The sequence below is a fragment of the Heterodontus francisci genome, chromosome 9 (assembly GCF_036365525.1).
Source record: "Heterodontus francisci isolate sHetFra1 chromosome 9, sHetFra1.hap1, whole genome shotgun sequence".
Lineage (NCBI taxonomy): Eukaryota > Metazoa > Chordata > Chondrichthyes > Heterodontiformes > Heterodontidae > Heterodontus > Heterodontus francisci.
Genome location: NC_090379.1, coordinates 50,832,647 through 50,853,920, shown reverse-complemented (window position 1 = coordinate 50,853,920; position 21,274 = coordinate 50,832,647). Strand labels below are relative to the sequence as shown.

The 21,274-nt window shown below is 43.4% G+C and overlaps 1 protein-coding gene across 1 annotated transcript in view; it reads right to left on the bottom strand.

Annotated features, from left to right (window-relative positions):
* The window catches only part of c9h14orf180 (chromosome 9 C14orf180 homolog), a 99,181-nt gene that overhangs the window by 15,183 nt on the left and 62,724 nt on the right, over positions 1 to 21,274 (bottom strand). The window contains exons 9-10 of the mRNA XM_068038148.1: positions 996 to 1,156; positions 395 to 533 (exon numbers count right to left, since the gene is read on the bottom strand). Of these exons, the coding sequence (XP_067894249.1) occupies positions 395 to 533; positions 996 to 1,156 (300 nt within the window). The remainder of the gene's footprint in view (positions 1 to 394; positions 534 to 995; positions 1,157 to 21,274) is intronic.

The window sequence follows — 21,274 nt, the reverse complement described above, 5'->3', positions numbered from 1 at the left end:
CTATGCGTATATACGTGCATGGCAACAACAAAAAGGAACAAATGTTAGTAAACAGACAACAGCACTAATATGTCTGCTCAAACAAACCTTTCTTTCAAAAAATAAAAATGGAGAAAATGCCTAAAATGCGAGTTGCATTGAGAGCAATATCCTTAAGGAATAATCTGTTTTGTGAGTCAGGCTAATATATTAACTCCTATGAAATTGTGAGTTATTGGACCTGAAAGAGCATTGTGTAAGAAAAGTTAAGGGTGAAAAAAGGCCATTTAGCTCATCAAAGCTCATCCCTTTATTCCCAGTAAACCACAACTCAATATTGTGCACCTTATATTTCAGCTATCCATTTGCTTTCCTTTTTATACAATATAAAATAATCAAAATTGGTCAAACATACTGTGAAAAATTATTTCATCCATTTCTCGAAACCGAACTCTTCTTTCAGTTCTTCTTCTGTGAGAAACATAACCTTCTTCATTTCTTGTCATATCGGATCTCTTCCTCAGTATAGACCGTGGATATTTAAGTGTGATCACCTGCTGGTTTAAAAATATTTAATAAGCTATCTCTGTCTATACCCCATCATACTTAAAATTTACACTTCTCTATTTGTGGTTGATATAATTTAATTTAAAGAGGAACACTATTAAGCAAATGGCTTTAGAATATTGAACTCCAATTCAAATTTCCTTTTCTGGATCCCCAGCTTTTCTCTCAAAATCCATGGAAACCTATACCATGCCATTAAATTTTCATTGAAAGAATAATCTGCAAAGAAAAAAATGGGTCAATAGCGACCCTGAACTGAACTCTTGACTAGCTGAAAATACCTGATCAAGAAGCGAGGCTTAGATCTGATTTGAGTTTTATTTAATGGGGTATAAAATATAAATGACAACCAACTGAGTCTGGAGCACTAGTTAATTTTTGCTTAATGGTTACAAGAATACGCACAAATGCCCCATAGAAACACACAATGACATGTTAAGACATCATACCTCCTGTGTGTGGCAAATATTTGTAGATAACCTGTTTGTTTTCATCATTTTGGAATCTGGAGTGTTTTCAAGTGTCTCTGGCAAAACTTTATTTGAAAGCTCTGGCAGTTGATCAGCTGTAGAATTCTGAGAGATGGCAGAATTGTGTGGTCTTAACAAATCTAGAGAAAATTGATAGATATAATGCATACAATTATCTATGGTGTTTGAAATAGAATACATTTAATCAGCAAACAGAAACCATGGCAACAAAATTCAGCTCGCTAGTTTTGGCACAACAGATGCTGTTTGAGGTCTAAAATGGCACCTGTGACACTTCTGCCACTTCCAAGAGGTGGTGCCGAATGCCATCTTGGTGAAGGCATGAGCATGAGCGTCCTGATTGTGTGCCAGAAGTGTGCAGAGTAGGCAGATCATGACATCAATCAGCTACTAATGCTGATTTGATGCCCTGTGTTGCCATTTTGGAGCTCGACGTTCAGCAGCAGGAAGCATCCACCTACTCCCAGCCAAAGACTTGCAGGTTGATAGGTAAATTGGCCGTTGTAAATTGCCCTAGTGTAGGTAGGTGGTAGGAGAATGGTGGGGATTAATGTAGGATTAGTATAAATGGGTGGTTGATGGTCGGCACAGACTTGTGGGGCCGAAGGGCCTGTTTCAATGCTGTATCTCTATGACTCTATGACTTGTGCTTTTTAAAGGGATCATCAAGAACTTGCAAGTTAGTTGCTAACTGCTTTCTACTAGCTCTGTTTGAGTTTATGGAAGTGCTGGGTGTTTTGAGGAGATGATTACAGTTGGGTGAAATCTGTAGGGCATGGTGCTGCAAATATGGAAGGCATTGCTTGTGTCTGCAAGGCCTCTGAGCACACTACTTGCTCCCAGTCAAGAATGCTATAGTACCAGCCTTGGGCTGTAGCATGAGAGGAAGATGGGGCAGAGGCAGCAAATCAGAAGGCAAGTTGCACGCAGAGGGAGAAGGGAGCAGGATGTGGAGGAGAAGGCCTCCCAGTAGGAGCCCTTATCCAACTAGAGTCTTCCAGGAGCATTTTTCTTACCTCCACCTAAGCCAGGAGTAGTGTGTGCAGCTTCTGTTATTCAGGAAGTAGGTGTACACAGAACTCTGCCACCTCTTGCAACCAGACATGCAGTCTCAGAGCATACTGAGGCAGGCGCTGCCAGTGGCTCTGAATGTGACCATGGCCCTGAACTTCCTCACGTTGGGAACCTTGAAGGTTGGAGAAGGCAACATTTGTAACATCTGCAAGTTCACTGCCCATGATATATTCATTCTACGCCAGTCTGCTGTTCCATCAATCTTTCAGCCACCACGTCAAATCAGAGGATGGCTGCTGGGCGACAAGGACTATCAAAGATGCAAGTTCAAGGCTCGGGCGGGAGGAGCATTACAGGAGGTTTGTCCATTTGGGCTAGTGGAAGGGAGGGACATGGCAGAGGCAGTTGATCGGATGGTCTCGATATTAGTGATAAAGAAGTCCATGAGCTCCTGGCACTTATTGTTGGAGGTGAGGGTGGAGGAGACAGGGTACAGGGGTTTAAGAAAATGTCTTGCAGTAGAGAAAAGAAGCTGGGGATTAACTTTGCATTCCAGGATGATCCTGGAATATTGAGCAGTTTTAGCAGATGAGAGCAGGAGCTGATAGCATTTTAAGTAGTCCAGGCAAATATGGTGGTGGATGGCTAAACCAGTTTTCTGTCATATCCTGTCAAGTCTGTGTACCTTGGACCTAAGGGAGCAGAGATGAGGGCCGTGCCAGGGGAACAGCCAAGGTGAGACAGAGTAATGTCTTTATTGAGGACTAGGGCATCAAAGATGAAGGTGAGGATGCGGTTGAGCAAATCAGTAACTGCAGAAATGTTGTGATGAGTGAACTAAATGAGTACGGGAGAAGGAAGATCCATGAACATCCAGATCCTTAATGATAGCAGAGCCCAGTGCCTGACAATACTGTAGTGTTTGTAACCATCTTCAGCCAGAAGTGGCAAGTGGATGATCCATCTCGGCCTCCTCCTGAGGTCCCCAGCATCACAGATGCCAGTTTTCAGCCAATATGATACACTCCAATTGATATCAGGAAACAGCTGAGCGCACTGGATACAGCAAAGGCTATGGGTCCTGATAACATCCTGGCTGTAGTGCTGAAGACTTACGGTCTAAAAGTAGCCATGTCCCTAGCCAAGCTGTTCCAGTACAGCTACAACACTGGCATCCACCCGACAATGAGGAAAATTGCCCACGTGTGTCCTGTCACAAAAAGCAGGACAAATGCCAAAAGCAGGAAAATGGCATTGGGGTGGCACAATGGCGCAGTGGTTAGCACCGCAGCGTCACAGCTCCAGTGACCCGGGTTCAATTCTGGGTACTGCCTGTGCGGAGTTTGCAAGTCCTCCCTGTGACTGCGTGGGTTTTCATCGGGTTCTCCGGTTTCCTCCCACGGCCAAAGATTTGCAGGTTGATAGGTAAATTGGCCATTATAAATTGCCCCTAGTATAGGTAGGTGGTAGGGGAATTGTGGGGATGTGGTAGGAATATGGGATTAATGTAGGATTAGTATAAAAGGGTGGTTGATGGTCAGCACAGACTTGGTGGGCTGAAGGGCCTGTTTCGGTGCTGTATCTCTAAATACATATATAAATCCAATCCAGCCAATTCCGCCTCATCAGTTTACTCTCAATCATCAGCAAAGTGATGGAAGGTGTTGTCAATAGTGCTAACAAGCAGCACTCACTTAGGAATAACCTACTCACTGATGCTTAGTCTGGGTTTTGCCAGGACCACTCGGCTCCAGGCTTCATTACATCCTTGGTCCAAACATGGACGAAAGAATTGAATTCCAGAAGTAGGGTGAGATGAGGTGAGACTGACTGCCCTTGACACCAAGGCAGCATTTGACCAAGTGTGGCGTCAAGGAGTCCCAGTGAAATTGAAGTCAATGGGAAAAAGAGGAAACATTGTCCACTGGTTGGAGTCTAACTGGCACAAAGGAAGATGGGTGTTAGAGGCCAATTATCGCAGTCCCAGGACATCACTGCAGGAGTTCCTCAGGATAATGTCCTGGGCTCAACCATCTTCAGTTGCTTCATCAATGACCTTCCTTCATCATAAGATCAGTGTAAGAATAAGAGGCAGGACGCTTAGGACTGAGATAAGGAAAAATTTCTTCACTCAGAGGGTGGTGAATCTTTGGAATTCTCTACCTCAGAGGGCTGTGGAGGCTCAGTCATTAAGTATGTTCAAGACAGAGATCAATAGATTTCTAGATATTAAAGATATCAAGCAATTGTGGGAATAGTGTGGGAAAATGGCATTGAGGTAGAAGATCATAATCTAATTGAATGGCGGAGCAAGGACAAGGGGCAAAATGGTCTACTCCTGCTCTGATTTCCTATGTTCCCTCCACCTGCTTGGATGAGTGCAGCTCCAACAGCACTCAAGAGGGTCAACACCATCCAGGACAAAGCAGTCTGCTTGATCAGCATTCCATCCACCACCTTCAACATTCATTGCCTCCACCACAAGTGCAGAATAGCAGTAGTGTGTACAATTTACAAGATGCACTGCAACAATTTGCCAAGGTTCCTTCGACAGCACCTTCTATCCCGCGCCCTCTACCACCTAGAAGAACAAGGTTGGCAGGTGTGTGGGAACACAACCGCTTGCAAGTTCCTCTCCAAGTCACACATCATCCTGACTTGAAATATATTGCCGTTCCTTCATTGTTGCTGGGTCAAAATCCTGAAACTCCGTCCTTACCAGCACTGTTGATGTACTTAAACAGCATGGACTGCAATGGTTCATGAAGGCAGCTCGCCACCACCTTCTCAAGGGTAATTAGGGATGGGCAATAAATGCTGGCCTTACTGGCAACTCCTGCATCCCATGAACAAATAAATCCTGAGAAAGGAGAGCAAGTTCAGGCTTCACAGAGTCACTGGCACTCCTTCAGGGCAGCGCTTTAGCAGTCCGAGTAATCTGCTGCAGAACAGATTGCTGGACTTCTGTGAGACCATGAAAACCCCTTTGAGCACTAGTCTCCATAACAGTTTGGCATCAATCTGAACCTGCATTGAAGCAAGCTGTGATTTCCTGACCACAATCTGACCTGCCACTGCAGCACTCAGATGTTTGGTGGCTTCCGCTTGTTCTGCAATGGGAGCCGAGATATCAGGATCAGATGCTGCATCATGGTCAGATTTGCAAGTGTTCTCTTGAAGTTGGCCATCACTTCCACAATGGAAAGGATGGTGTGTTGTAAACCCCACCTACCAAGAATATTAATTTTGTCATATGGAACATTAATTTTAAACACTTACTGTCTGGAAACATTTGCATTCTAAGAGACAATTGCCTGGAGAAGACAATGGAACTGCTCCCTAATTCAATTAACCAAATGGATTTTGATCACAAGACGTTGACTGTGTGGAAGCCAACATTCCAGCCCCGTACTGAGGATGTCTGCTAAGATTGAAAGGATCCTCAAAACTTGCCAGGCAGGTTGTTTCAGGAATAAGAGCTAGTCACATGACTGGCCTGCTGGCTCAGGTTTGGTTTGAATTGTGTTCACAGAACAGTTTGAAGTCAGACTGCAACCGAACCTGAAGAGAGAGCATCTCTCCTGGTCTCTCTCTATCTCTCCCTCTCACGCAAAGACAGGGACCCACGGAAGAAACTAAGCCAAGACAGAAAACCACTGAAACAAGTTTGAAAGAGTGCACTGGGCCCCAATGAGACGGCAAGATTTAACTGCAACCAAAGACTTTACATTGAACTCAAAAGACAGTAAATGAACTCCAGCTATTGCTTCAAACCTTTCCCCTGATTCTTTCTCCTTATCTGTCTCTATCTACATTTGTGTTTATTGTGTGTGCATGCTAGCATGGTTGCGTCGCATATTTTAGTAGGTTTAACCGAAGTAGAGTTTTAAGGTTAATAAACTTCCACCCTTCTTGTTTAAATCTAAGAAAACCTGTTTGGTTGATTTGTTTGCCATTACAATTGGAGAGCACGGAACAAGGATTCACTGAGCGGAAGCTAAAACATGGTGTTTTAAAAATTAAACCCTATTATGGTCAAACCAGGAAAAGACTGAGAGGGAACCCCTAGATCCTTTCGCACCTGGTCGTAACAGAAATTTAGGGACTAGGTCCAGTTTCGACCCATGGACAAATGAGAAATTGGAAATGGGAAGCCAAATTGATCCCAATCAAAAAGAGAAAAGTTTTCAATACAGGTTTTCTTCTGGTTGTGTGTGCTAGAATACTAACATATCTGACTGAAGCCAGTAGCTCCCCAAGCCAGGGTGAAGTAACTTGGGGTAAGTTAAAAGCACTGTCTATGGAAGAGTTGAGAAAAAATGGCTGAGCAGTGTGGGATCACTGTGCGTGCCAAGACTAGAAAGTCTGAACTCTTAAGACTAGTGGCCAACCATTTTTCCCTTGAATCTGAAGAAGCAGAAACAGGGTTAGAAATAGACTCCAACAGAGTATTGTTAGCAAAAATACAATTGGAACAGAGGAAACTTGGATTTGAAGAAAGAGAAAGAGAAAAAGAAAGAGAGGAGAGAGAAAGAGAAAGAACCTTCCAGAAGGAATGCGACGAGAGAGAGCTGAGGCAGCTTGAGTTAACTAGGGGGCAACAGAGTGACCCCAGTGAAAGCATGGCCAATATGGAGGATCGTAATTCAGGGCTGGGTACAGAATTGTTAAAATTTGCTCAACTAATCCCAAAATTCAATGCGAGAGACATGGAAGCATTTTTTGTATCTTTTGAAAAACCTGCAGGGCAGTTAAAGTGGCCGGCTGAGACTTGGACTCTGCTATTACAAAGCAAGTTAACAGGAAAATCCCATAAAGTTTATTCCCTGTTGCCAGATGAGAGTTCATCAAATTTATGAATTGACAAAAAATGCTATCCTTGGGCATATGAGCTAGTACCGGAAGCCCATCGCCAGAAATTTCGAACTCTCAAGAAGCAGGCTGATCAAATTTACCTGGAATTTAAGAAAAGTAAGCAGCTGGCTTTTGACCAGTGGCTGAGGGCTCTTAAAGTGTAGCCCAGCTATGAAAATCTCAGAGAGGTAATTTTGCTCGAGGAATTTAAAAACTCTCTCCCACTTTCCATAAAGACATATGCAGAGGAACAGAAAGTTCATAGAGCCAGGCAAGCCGCAGTTCTGGCTGATGAGTTTGCTCTCATCGACAAGTTGGTTCCCCAGGGGAAAACCTTTCTTAGTCCCCCCCACAAATCTAAAAAGGACAAAGGGTGGGAAGGTGATAGAAGCCCAAGCAGTCTTGGGAGAGAGAGAAAAGCAGGAGACACAGGGGGCCCTCCCCCAGCCAAGAAGGTTATGTAAGTAGGAGTGAGACCCGGATACCTGTGTGCTTCCATTGTAATAAAGTAGGTCATCTAAGAGCTGACTGCTGGAAACTACAGGGAAAGCCTGTAGGGTTAATCAGGGTACACCCACTCAGTGCAGGAGAAAGGACCCTGATGGAAAGCACAGCAGAACAAGTTGTAGCTTTAACTGCAGCAGTAGTAAGGCCCAGGAAACATACAGCTGTAGGTGCAGGAAAATTTAATAGGATTCCTGGAGGTTATCAGGACTTTGCATCTGAAGGGAGAGTAAGCCCATATCCCTCAAATGGAGCAAACAAGCCCATAGTAATCCTCAGGGACACAGGAGCCACTAGATCCCCTTTACTTGGAAAAAGCCTGACCTTTCCCACAGAGAGTGCAGTAAATACCAGAATGGTGGAGAATGGCATTGGAGGGCAGTGTACGCCTGTACCATTATGTTGGGATGCACTTGGAGCGTGACCTAGTTTCGGGACTGGTGACCGTAGGGATTGTCCCTAGTTTATCTGTGGATGGGGTTGACCTGCTCCTAGGTAATGATCTGGCGGGGGTGAAGGTGGTAGCTTCCCCAGTAGTGAAAGAGAGACTGCAAGAGGTCAGAGAGACAGGGCAGTGGCAGGAAACGGTCCCCTGCAGTTTCACTGAATGTGTAGCGAATTGGGCCAAGACCAAACCAACTCCCCCAGAGGAGACTGAATTAGCACTGCAGGCAAATGACCATGAGGTTTGTCTGTCTGAGACTTTCCTTGGAAAGTTAGAAGACCCATGGAATGAATTAAATGAATCTTCCCTAGCCGAGGCTCAGCGAGCCAACTCAGTATTGCGAAAGTTAGCACAGGCTGCCCAGTCTGAAATTGAAGCAGACTGAGTCCCTGATTGCTATTATTTAAAGAATGAGGTACTGATGAGGAAGTGGAGTTCACCTCACAGACCTGAGGACAAAGAGTGGACAGTAGTTCACCAGTTAGTGGTGCCGCAGAGGTACCGGAGAGAAATATTAAGAATGGTCCATGAGATTACAGTGGCTGTACATGTCGGTGTACGAGAAACCAAAGCCTGCATAAGACAGCAGTTTGACGGGCCAAAACCCCACAAAGAAGTGGTGGAGTACTGTAGGAGTTGCCACATGTGTCAGGTTGAGGGGAAGCCTCAACCTACAGTGAAATTTGAACGCCTAAGCCCTGTATCAGTGTTTGGAGGACCCTCCAGCAGAGGGCTGGTGAACTGTAAGGGACCCCCACCAAGAACAATAGGTGACAGGCAGGCACAAGGCTGGCAAAAGGTTATAGAGGAAAGGGGAAAAAGGGACAAAGAGGACAGGTTAAAGGAGATCCGAGAAGAATCTGGATGAAAACCCCTACAGTGCAGTCAGCCAACCTCGAAAAATGTTTGAAAAATTAGACCCCACATCCTCCTATGTAAATGCAGACACCAGAAGCACCCCACCAGAGTTGCTAACAGCTTTTACAGAAATCTGCAGAGCAAAGAAAGTTTTCAAGAGGGCAGAAAAACCATGAAGGTGATGCCTCACCTAGTCAATGTGCTTCAGGGGAATGCTGTAGAATCTCGACAAATACCTGCAAGCAGTAGTATCCCAGAGGACAAAGGGAAGATTAGCAAAGAATCCACCCCCACAGTCAGGAGAAAAGGGAACCAACCATCCCCTAAGGTGAAAAGCCCTTGCATGACTCATCAAAGCACTGAGAGTTCAGAGTGGATCCACCCACTGCTGGCTCCCATGAGCTGAATTCCACACCAGGGCTAATTAAATCTAATCCTCCCCCTGCAGACCTCAACAGGAACAAAGACACCCTAGGCAGTCATGGAAATGCATAAAACTGAAAAAAACTTCCCCAAAAATCACATGTTTACTGGAATGCCCATTAAACCACTGCAGGCTGATAATGAAGAAACTTCAAACCCCTTTGGGGCAACATATAGCTAGACCCATGTCAAAGGAAAAGGGGCAGTTTAAAGCAGCGCTGCTTTAACAATTTTTTGGATTTCTGAATGAATGAGAATGATTGAGAGAAATGCATGTGTGTTTTCCTGTACTTACTCTTTTCTCTATTCTCTTTTAATGAAATGCTCTTCTAAAATCACATTTTATTCCACTGGATGTGGAGGTGCGCTGAAAACCCCACCTGCCAAGACTGATGCATATTAATTTTGTCATATGGAACATTAATTTTAAACTCTTACTGGCTGGAAACATTTGCATTCTAAGAGACAGTTGCCTGGAGAGGACAATAGAACTGCTCCCTAATTCAGTTAGCAAAATGGATTTTGATCACAAGGCGTTAACTGTGTGAAAGCCAGCATTCCAGCCCCCTACTGAGGATGTCTACTAAGATTGAAAGAATCCACAAAACTCACCGGGCAGGTTGTTTCAGGAAAAAGAGCTAGTCACATGACTGGCGTACTGGCTCAGGTTTGGTTTGAATTGTGTTCACAGAACAGTTTGAAGTCAGACTGCAACTGAACTTGAAGAGAGAGCATCCCTCCCTGTCTCTCTATCTCTCCCTCTCATGCAAAGACAGGGACCCACGGAAGAAACTAAGCCAAGACAGAAAACCATCAAAACAAGTGCACTGGGCCCCAACGAGATGGCAATATTGAACTGCAACCAAAGACTTTACATTGAACTCAAAGACAGTAAATGAACTCCAGCTATTGCTTCAAATCTTTCCCCTTGATTCTTTCTCCTTTTCTGTTTCTATCTGCGTGTGTGTTTATCATGTGTGCATGCTAGCATGGTCGCATATTTTAGTAGTTTTAACCAAATTAAAGTTTTAAGGTTAATAAACTTCCACCTTGTTTAAGTCTAAGAAAACCTGTTTGGTTGATTTCTTTGCCATTACAATTGGAGAGCAGTGAACAAGGATTCACTAAGGGGAAGCTAAAAACAAGGTATTTTAAAAATTAAACCCTGTGACAGTCAAACCAGGAAACGGCTGAGAGGGAACCCCTAGACCCCTTTCTCACCTGGTCATAACAACAGGCTTCCAACTCTGCACAAAGCCCCTGAACCAAACTGGAGCCAGACTCCTCCGCACTTCTTATGACTAACAGCAGGCTTTATGGCAGGCCAGCCAATTCACCAAGCCTGTTTGTGTATGTGTGCCTTTTTCTATATGCCGCCCCATCAAAGTCTTCCTCTATAGCCGAACACATATGTGACCTCGACCTCCGGGAGCATGGACTCATGCTATCCTTTTCCCCTGTCCTGACTGTGGCCTACTCGTGCCCGGTGACTCATCAGGCTGAATTGAATCATGGGTCCTGTTGGCTGTATCGGATGCAGGTGCCGTCGCCGCAAGTCACTTGTGCGGCCGGCTGGCCGTGATCATGCGGCGGCTGGCCAATTAACATAACCAAGACTTGGGACCCTGTTGTGTGATTGCCTTTAAGAGTAATGTACCTTTAATATCTTAGTATGTTAATGAGCTAAGTACCAGTATTTAATCATGTGACTACATGCTAGAGACACTCTGTAACTGTAACACCCTAGAGGCAAGTCATGCGGCTCTCAGCTAAAGCTATAAAAAGAAATTATTAAATCACTTGAACACTGAAGAGCTTTCACTCACTCAGCCAGAGTTTAATAAAGCCCATTAAATGCTTATTGCACAGCTGTATAAACAAACAGACCATATAGTGCTGTAAGCTAGATAAAAAGACAAGCTGCTCCTGTCAATCAAACCAGCCAGTCTACAGAACAGATTTTTTTAAGGAAAAGCAGTTGAGTCACAGAAGCAAGTTCTTAAAGCAAAAGAACAACAGGAAGATGGATACTAATTTTCCCAGCATGAACTGGAAAGCCTTGGATATTTTATCAAAGTTCAAACTGTTCCAATAGAGAATCCAATTATGCTTTACAGACCAAGTAATTGCAAAACCAGAAAAACAGACTGTAACTAAATGATAGCAATTGGAAATGAGGGATTGCACAGCATCAATGCATCTGGATTATCTGAACAGGACCAGAAAGATTCCGCAAACATATGGAAAGCTCCGATTGAGACTGAATTTTCGAATTCTGAATTTTCGTATGCCCTACAGGCAATAGCCACAGGAATCAATAGAGTAGTTTGTCAGAGAGGCAGAGAGGAGCCCGAGGAGCCGGAAAAAAAAAAATCGAGAAGTGACATCAGAGTGACGTCACATTGAACAGTGAGAGCAGGGAAACAGAGAGCAGCTGGGGGTCAGTATTCAGGTAAGTTTTTCATTTAATTTAATTGAATCAACATATAGTAAGACTTGATTAATTTATAAGTATATAAACTAAAGACTAAAGCGGTTTAAAAAAAATACTAAAGACCAGTCGGAAATTTAAATAACAAATTAAAATCTAATTATATAAAATATAGATGCAGGGCCAGGTGATGTATTGTACCTGCATGATGTGGGAGCTGGTGGACCCCATTGTGGTTCCTGGTGAACACATCTGTAGCAAGTGTTGGCTGCTCGAGGAACTCTGAATCAGAGTCGATGAGCTTCGGACACTGTGACACATCAGGGAGGGGGAGAGACGCTGTGTTTCAGGAGGCAATCACACCCCTTAGATTAACTACCTTGAATTCGGCTAGTGGTCAGGGACAGGAAGGTGTGACTATGAGTGAGGTAGGTAGAGGGATCCAGGAGGTCGTGCTGCAGGAGCCTCATCCATTGTCCTTGTCCAACAGGTTCAAGATCCTTGCTGCCTGTGTGGACGAGAGCAGGGACTGTAAGGAGGATGAGCAAACTGACCACAGCACCGTGGTACAGGGAGCCATTCAAGTGGGGGGAGAAAAGAGAAATGTAGTTGTAATCGGGGATAGTATAGTTCGGGGCATTGACACTGTTCTCTGTGGCCAGGATCGAGAGTCCCAAAAGCTCTGTTGTCTACCTGGTGCCAGGGTTCAGGATATCTCATGTGGGCTGCAGAGGAACTTGGAGTGGGAGGGGAAAGATCCACGTAGGTACCAACGATATAGGTAGAACAAGGTTAGAGGTTCTGCTGAGGGAATATGAACAGCTAGGGGCTAAATTAAAAAGAGGAACCAGAAAGGTAATAATCTCCAGATTACTACCTGAGCCACGAGCAAATTGGCAAAGGTCAATAAGATTAAAGAGGTAAATGCGTGGCTCAAAGATTGGTGTAGGAGAAATGGGTTCGAATTCGTGGTACATTGGCACCAGTACTGGGGAAGGAGTGCGCTGTTCCGATGGGACGGGCTCCACCTGAATCATGCTGGGACCAGGGTCCTGGCAAATCGCATAACTGGGGCTGTAGATAGGGCTTTAAACTAAATAGTGAGGGAGACGGTTCAGTTGCATGTGTGAGAATAAAAAATACTGAAATGTTGTTTCTACAGCTTGTGGAAAATTACCGAGAAGTCATTTCTACACAACATAATGAAATCACTGAAAAAGAGAACTGATAAGGGGATGTAAGTAAAGACCTTGAGACAGTACAGCAGTTAAAAATTGTGCTTAGGCAGAGAAAAGAGAAACAGCAAGAGCTAGAACAAAGGATGTAGTGAATAAGAAACTGCCCCACTAAGATAAAGGCTGACAGCTGCAAGTTAAAACACACAATGGCGAGCCAAATAAGGTAAAACAACAACAAGAGTTAGGGGCTAGAAAGTTAGAGTAGGGGGAGAAGTAAACAGAGGAGCAGACTGTAGCAACTATAGGATAGGTTAGTGTCATAATATGTTATAACCAATAATGTAAACTAAAGGCGTGGAAAAATGGATTTGTATTGTATAAACATGAACTGAATATGTTGATCAGTGTGCCTGCTTGTAGGACACCCGATCTTGCAAGAACGTTAAATAAACTTACTTCTTCAGAGTTTGACTTGGTGTAAATTATTATCAAGTGGGCTACGTTTCTCACAATTGGGGGCTCGTCCGGGATCTCTTCATCATTGCCGGGACCGCGGCCGACGACAGACGAAAAGACGTGTCCCGTTAATTTAAAAACGGTCTCGTTTCTCTCGTCGGTAGCGGACCCGAGTAATCGACTGAAAACGATCCTAGGGAAGTCACTCTGAACGAGTATTTAGTGCAGCAGGTACACACGTGAAGTCAGGCAACTCCGTGCACGGACCAAGGTAAGAAAAACGACTTTTAAGTATTATCTTGGTGACTTATGGTTAACTGTAGGATAAGACCTTCTAAGTACTAAAAGTCCTTGAGGAGTGAATTTTACAGTCCTGCAGTATAAGACCCTTCAGCTAGGAGGTGACTACTGTATGGTATAAGACCCTTCAGTTAGGAGGTGAATACCGTAAGGTATAAGACCCTTCAGCTAGGAGGTGAATACCGTAGGGTACAAGACCCTTCAGTTAGGAGGTGAATACTGTGGGGCAGTATAAGACCCTTCAGCTAGGAGGTGAGTACTGTATGGTATAAGACCCTTCAGTTAGGAGGTGAATACCGTAAGGTATAAGACCCTTCAGCTAGGAGGTGAATACCGTAGGGTACAAGACCCTTCAGTTAGGAGGGGAATACTGTCGGGTATAAGACCCTTCAGCTAGGAGGTGAATACCGTAAGGTATAAGACCCTTCAGCTAGGAGGTGAATACCGTAAGGTATAAGACCCTTCAGCTAGGAGGTGAATACCGTAGGGTACAAGACCCTTCAGTTAGGAGGGGAATACTGTCGGGTATAAGACCCTTCAGCTAGGAGGTGAATACCGTAAGGTATAAGACCCTTCAGCTAGGAGGTGAATACCGTAGGGTACAAGACCCTTCAGTTTACCATGGGAAATAAATCGTCTAAAAAGGAAGACGATGGGAGACAAGGAAAGTCTGCCGGCAACATCCCTCCAGAAAGTCCATTGGGACGGATGTTGGAGTATTGGGATTTAGAGTCAAAAACCAAGGAGAAAAAGACCCAAATATGATCTAAGGACAGCAAGAAGGACCACCCCTAAACCCGACGATAACAACGACGATAGAGACAGAGAGTCTCCTAAGACAATGATGCCCTTGAGAGAGGTACCAATAGGAAATAATGAAATTGGATTTGTTAGTGCACCATTAACGTCAGGAGAGGTAAGAGTGTTTAAAAAGGAAATGAAAGTCCTCGTAGAAGACCCCTGAAAATTTGGGAAAAAGAAAACCCTCCCGGGGTAGGGGGAAACGAACCAGCCGAACAAAAATACCCTAATCAAGACCCGCAGTGGCAGAACAATAACATCGGCCATAGGGGCCAGATGAAAGACCTTAGAAATCTGATAGTAAAAGGCATTAGGGAATCTGTCCCGAAATCACAAAATTTGAATAAGGCCTTCGAAGTAAGACAGGAAAAGGATGAGACTCCCTCAAATTTCTTACAGAGATTACGGGACACAATGAGGAAATATTCAGGTTTAGATCCAGAAGACCCGGTTGCCCAAGGACTCCTTCGAGTCCATTTTGTAACAAAATCATGGCCAGACATCCAAAAGAAAATTCAAAAGATAGATGGATGGAGTGAAAAACAATTGGACGAACTGCTCAGAGAAGTGCAGAAAGTTTTCGTTAATAGAGATGAAGCCAGAGAAAAACAGTGAAGCTTAAATGAGATGGTAATTGTACAAGTGTTCCACCCTTTTATGTTGTAAACAAGTAATTGAAGCCCCTGCAAAACTTATGCCTTTACAGAGTTACCGCAGGCCCCTCTTGTGGCACAAGCAGACGGCGTATTGAGTGCGACCCCTCTGGGTGTTGAAGGCTGTTTCTAGACAAATAGAGACCATTAAAGGCACCTAGGTGGGATCAAAGGATTGATTTTTAAAAAATGTTTTGAAGAATCAAAAGGGGGACTGTGAGAACAGAATTTAGATTTTAGAATTTTTAAGAACAGAATTACATGGGAACATTTAAGATGAAACAATTAATCAGTCATGTATTGCTAACAAGCTAGCTGACTTCATAACTTCAGGGCTGCAGAGGCAACTTGGCCTTGCAGCTGGTACAGCGAGAGAGAGAGAGAGAGAGAGAGAGACATTGTACTTCAACAGCACTCTTCTTATCACCCAGACATGACAATCCTAGGGGAAAGTTAGAATGAAAAACATAATGACCAGGCTAATACACGCCCCCTTGTTAGAGGGTGGCTCAGCCTACCCTTCTGATTCAGCAGTTGCTGAGTTTTTTATATTTGCTTTTATATTATACTGTTTAAATGTTATTTGAGTAAATAGATCCACATAATCCTAGTGAATATATATAATCATATATAAGTTGATCAGTAGAGAGAAGGTTATCATAGAATGATAAAAGGGGGGAATGTGGAAGTGAGCAGAAAGGCATGGCACTGGTACCTGAAACAAGGTTACCCTGGACCAAATGTTTACCTATAGCGATACTCAGAATTCGGACAGCCCCTAGAAAAGACGTGGGACTGTCCCCTATGAAATGCTATTCGGATGACCCTATATGGGAACCAGGGGCGAGATGCCAACCTTCGAAACTAAAGATTCGTTTCTAAAGAACTATATACTGGCGTTGTCTTCCTCATTGTCATTCCTCAGGAAGCAAGGCCTGTTAGCACAGACACCACCTCTCGAATTTGCAGTGCACAAGATCCAACCAGGAGATTGGGTTCTGGCGAAATCGTGGAAAGAGACTAAAATACAACCGAACTGAGAAGGACCATACCAGACTATCCTGACCACTGAAACAGCCATAAGAACGGCAGAAAGAGGTTGGACCCACTACACAAGAATCAAGGGGCCGGTACAACCCCCCCGGCCGAGGAAGGAACTTGGACAACCGAATTAACAGAAGAACCATTGAAAATAAAGCTAAAAAGACTTTGAGTAACGAACTTTTTTATATAGCGGCGCGAGCGCGGAAATACTGTCTGTAATATTGTGTGCCTTTTCTCTCTCTCGCTTTCTTTTCAAAAGTAGCCAGGAAATAAAATGGGTTGGATGTTTTTGTATGCAGTATTAGTCATCCCAGTAATGGGAAAAATAACAATGAGGGACGGAACTGACGGGGACAACGGTACACGAATTGAAATCCCCGAGAGCCAGGACCCTCAGGTGGTAGAAGTAGGCTCATGTTTCCTAATCCCATGTGGGGGCATTACCAAAGAAATTATCATGTGAAGTCCCTCCATTATTATGGGGATGGACTACTAACAGGAGACCCACTCCCACCGATTATATCCATTCACCAGAGCCCCATAAAACCAGGCCCAGATTGTCCAGATAAGGAATGCAACCCTACATATATATTTGACAATAAAAAGAACCGAGTGGACAGAAACGACTGGTGGAATATCCACCCAACGCCATCCGAATGGCTAAATAACAGAAGAACGACAAATCAAAACTACCCACTTCCAATTAGACAACAAGGTGTTTGGAGTAACAGTTAGAGAAGGGAAAAAGAAAGGTGAATTAAAATGTTGTTTTCAGGTAACAATAGATAAGACTGGTAAACCATCTAACAAACTAAAAAGGACCTCTCATAACGATCCTAACATAGTAAAAATAATAGAGGTAAAAGACTTGAGAAAGACAATTGAGATAGAAACCGGTTGCGGGGACACAAATGCCTGGGTAGAATGGATAAAATATACTGTAAAAAGTTTGAACAAAAACAATTGCTATGCTTGTGCATCTGGTAGACCGATAGCTTAAGTAGTACCTTTCCCGCTGGGGTGGGAGCGTGACCGAAAGGGCATGGAATGCATGTTAGCCCTATATCAGGATAAGACGGCTTGGGGTATTCAAACTTACATATCCTTGTCATTAATGTTCCCTCCCCTAGAGAAAAAAGATTCAAGGACTCCCCCTTCATTTTTAGCCACCAGTGTGAATCACACATCATGCGTAAGTCGACACGGTGCGGAGCTAACCAGAAATATGGGAGAGTTGAAGTCATGCATAGAGACTGAGGACGTAACTGGAAGAGTCAGGGGAGGGAACTACTCATCATTGAATGTCCCCAGAGCGGATTTATGGTGGTATTGCGGAGGAAAAATCCTGAGACAGACCCTACCCTCCCAGTGGAAGGGGACGTGCGCAATTGTTCAATTGGCAATACCATTCACCTTGGCATTTGAGAAACAAAAGATAATAACGAGGGAAAGGGGTAAAAGGGAAGCGATAGCGAACTCTTTTGACGACCAGGTGTACTTGGATTCCATAGGGGTCCCAAGAAGGGTACCTGATGAATTCAAGGCCCGAAACCAAATAACAAAATGGATAGTATCAACGGGAGTACAGACATTGAGAAGGCGGCTGAAATAATGCTCAGAGGATTTGAGAGGACATATGAGACCCCTCCTCAGTATGTAGAAAACAACAAGGATTAAGTAAAAGAAAAGGGGGAATTGTGAGAATAAAAAATACTGAAATGTTGTTTCTACAGCTTGTGGAAAATTACCGAGAAGTCATTTCTACACAACATAATGAAATCACTGAAAAAGAGAACTGATAAGGGGATGTAAGTAAAGACCTTGAGACAGTACAACAGTTAAAAATTGTGCTTAGGCAGAGAAAAGAGAAACAGCAAGAGTTAGAACAAAGGATGTAGTGAATAAGAAACTGCCCCACTAAGATAAAGGCTGACAGCTGCAAGTTAAAACACACAATGGAGAGCCAAATAAGGTAAAACAACAACAAGAGTTAGGGGCTAGAAAGTTAGAGTAGGGGGAGAAGTAAACAGAGGAGCAGACTGTAGCAACTATAGGATAGGTTAGTGTCATAATATGTTATAACCAATAATGTAAACTAAAGGCGTGGAAAAATGGATTTGTATTGTATAAACATGAACTGAATATGTTGATCGGTGTGCCTGCTTGTAGGACACCCGATCTTGGAAGAACGTTAAATAAACTTACTTCTTCAGAGTTTGACTTGGTGTAAATTATTATCAAGTGGGCTACGTTTCTCACACATGGAAAAACAGGAAGTTAAAGGAGAAGGTAGGAGTGCAGGTTAGTGGTGAAGCTGATTGTTACCAAACCGCAAGAAGTATACTGGTTAAACCAGAAGAGAACAATAATAAACAGGCGAATAAAGCATCAGTGCTGAGGGACAGGTTAGGGGGTAGAGCCCAAATAAGAGTTCTATATACAAATGCACGGAGTGTAAGGAATAAACTAGATGAGCTGCAGGCGCAAATTCAAATGGAAGATTATGATGTGGTGGCCATTGCGGAGATGTGGCTGCAGGATGGTCGGGACTGGGAACTAAATATACCTGGTTATAAAGTTTATGGGAGGGGCAGGGAAAATGGCAGAGGGGGTGGAGTAGCCTTACTGCTTAGAAATAATATCACCTCATTGGTGAGGGAGGATATAAGGAGGGGAAAGCATCCAGTGGAGACCTTATGGGTGGAATTGAGGAACAGAAAAGGATCTAAAATTGTAATAGGTGTTGTTTATAGACCCCCTGGTAGCAGTTCTGAGGTGTTAGATTTATAAATGCACAGATTAGGCAAGTGTGTAACAAAGGCAGAGTAGTATTAATGGGGGATTTTAACTTACACATAGATTGGGAGAGGCAGCACCTGTCAGAAAGGTAGTGAATTTCTGGAATGTGTCCGGGATAGTTTCCTACAGCAATATGTCCTAGATGTAACAAGGGGACAGGCAATATTAGATTTAGTTATGAGTAATGAGCCAAATTTAATAGCCTAACTGTGCATGAACATTTATCAAATAGTGATCACAATATGATCGAATTCAAGGTAGCATTTGAAAGTGAAAAGCACGAATCAGCGACTAGAATTTTAGACTTGGGTAAGGCTGACTTTACCGGGATGAGACAGAGACTGTCCACAGTAAACTGGGTAGATCTGTTAATGGGTCAAACGACTGAAGAGCAGTGGAGAATATTTAAAGAAACATTTAACGAAATACAGAGTGAGTATATACCCCTGAGAGGAAAAAGCTCCACTTCACACAAAAAACAGCCATGGACAACTAAAGAGATTAGAGATAGCATAAGACAAAAAGAAAGGGCTTACGAAAATGCAAAACGCAGCACAGTTCCGGCCAAATGGGATCAATACAAAGACCAGCAAAGGGTCACAAAGCAGCTTATAAGAGCTACTAAAAGAGGTTATGAAAGGAAACTTGCAAGGGATATCAAAATCAATAAGAAGAAATTTTAAAGTTACATAAAGAGAAAGCGAGTGGTAAAGAGCAATGTAGGTCCACTAAAAGCTGAAAACGGAGATATTGTCATTGATGATGGAGAAATGGCAGACATGTTGAACAATTACTTTGCCTCAGTATTTACAGTTGAAAAGGCAGATAACTTGCCAGAAGTCCTGAAAAAATTAATAGCCGATAGGGGACAGGGACTTAATACATCAGTAAAACATCAGTAACAAGGAAATTAATGGAACTAAAGAGTGACGGTTTCCATCCGAGGGTGTTAAAGGAAGTAGGGGAACACATTGTAAATGCCCTAACTATAGTCTTCCAGAGTTCTCTAGATTCAGGAGTGGTCCCTCTGGTTGGAAAGTTGCACATGTCACTCCACTTTCTAAGAAGGCTGAAAGGGGGAACCAAGGAAATTACAGACCAGTTAGCCTGACATCTGTGGTGGGGAAGCTGCTAGAGTCTATAATCAAGGATAGGGTGACTGAACACCTCAAAAATTTCAGTTAATCAGGGACAGCCAGCATGGATTCATGACGGGAAGGTCATGCCTGACAAATCTCATTGAATTTTTGGAACAGGTGACTAAGGTAGTGGACAGGGGAATGTCTATGGATGTTATTTATATGGACTTCCAGAAGGCATTTGATAAAGTCCCACATAAGAGACTGTTAACTAAGGTAGAAGCCCATGGAGTTGATGGCAAATTATTGACATGGTTAGGAAGTTGGTTGAGTGGTAGGCGACAGAAAATGGGGATAATGTGTAAGTACTCTGATTGGCAGGATGTGACTTGTGGTGTCCCGCAGGGATCTGTGTTGGGGCCTCAATTATTCACATTATTCATTAACGACTTGGATGATGGCATAGTAAGTCATATATCCAAATTTGCTGATGATACAAAGTTAGGCGGCATTGTAGACAGTCTAGATGACAGCATAAAATTGCAAATAGATATTGACAGACTCGGTGAGTGGGCAAAACTGTGGCAGATGGATTTCAATGTGGGCAAGTATGGGATTATCCATTTTGGACCGAAAAAGGATAGAGCAGGGTACTTTCTAAATGGGAAGAGGTTAAGTACAGTGGATGTCGAAAGAGACTTGAGGGTTCAGGTGCATAGATCTTTAAAATGCCACGAGCAAGTGCAGAAAATAATCTAAAAGGCTAATGGAATGCTTAGCCTTTATATCTAGAGGATTGGAGTATAAAGACACAGAGGTTATGCTGCAGCTGTACAAAACCATGGTTAGACCCCACTTGGAGTACTGTGAGCAGTTCTGGGCACCACACCTTAGGAAGGATATATTGGCCTTGGAGGGAGTGCAACATAGGTTTACAAGAATGATACCTGGACTACAGGGGTTAAGTTACAAGGAGAGATTACAAAAATTAGGCTTGTTTTCACTAGAATTAAGGGGTGATCTGATCAAAGTCTTCAAGATATTAACCGGAAAAGACAGGCTAGATAAAGATAAACTATTTCCACTGGTTGGAGATTCTAAAACTAGGGGGCATAGTCTAAAAATTAGGACCAGACCGTTCAGGAGAGATGTTAGGAAGCACTTCTTCATGCAAAAGGTGGTAGAGGTTTGGAACTCTCTCCCACAAACTGCAGTTGAAGCTCAAACAGTTGTTAATTTTAAATCTGAGAGATAGATTTTTGTTAAGCAAACATATTAAAGGATATGGGCCAAAGGCAGATATACGGAGTAAGGCCGTGGATCAGCCATGATCTCATTGAATGGTGGGACAGGCTCAAGGGGCTGAATGGCTTACTCCTGTTCCTATCTTCCTATCTT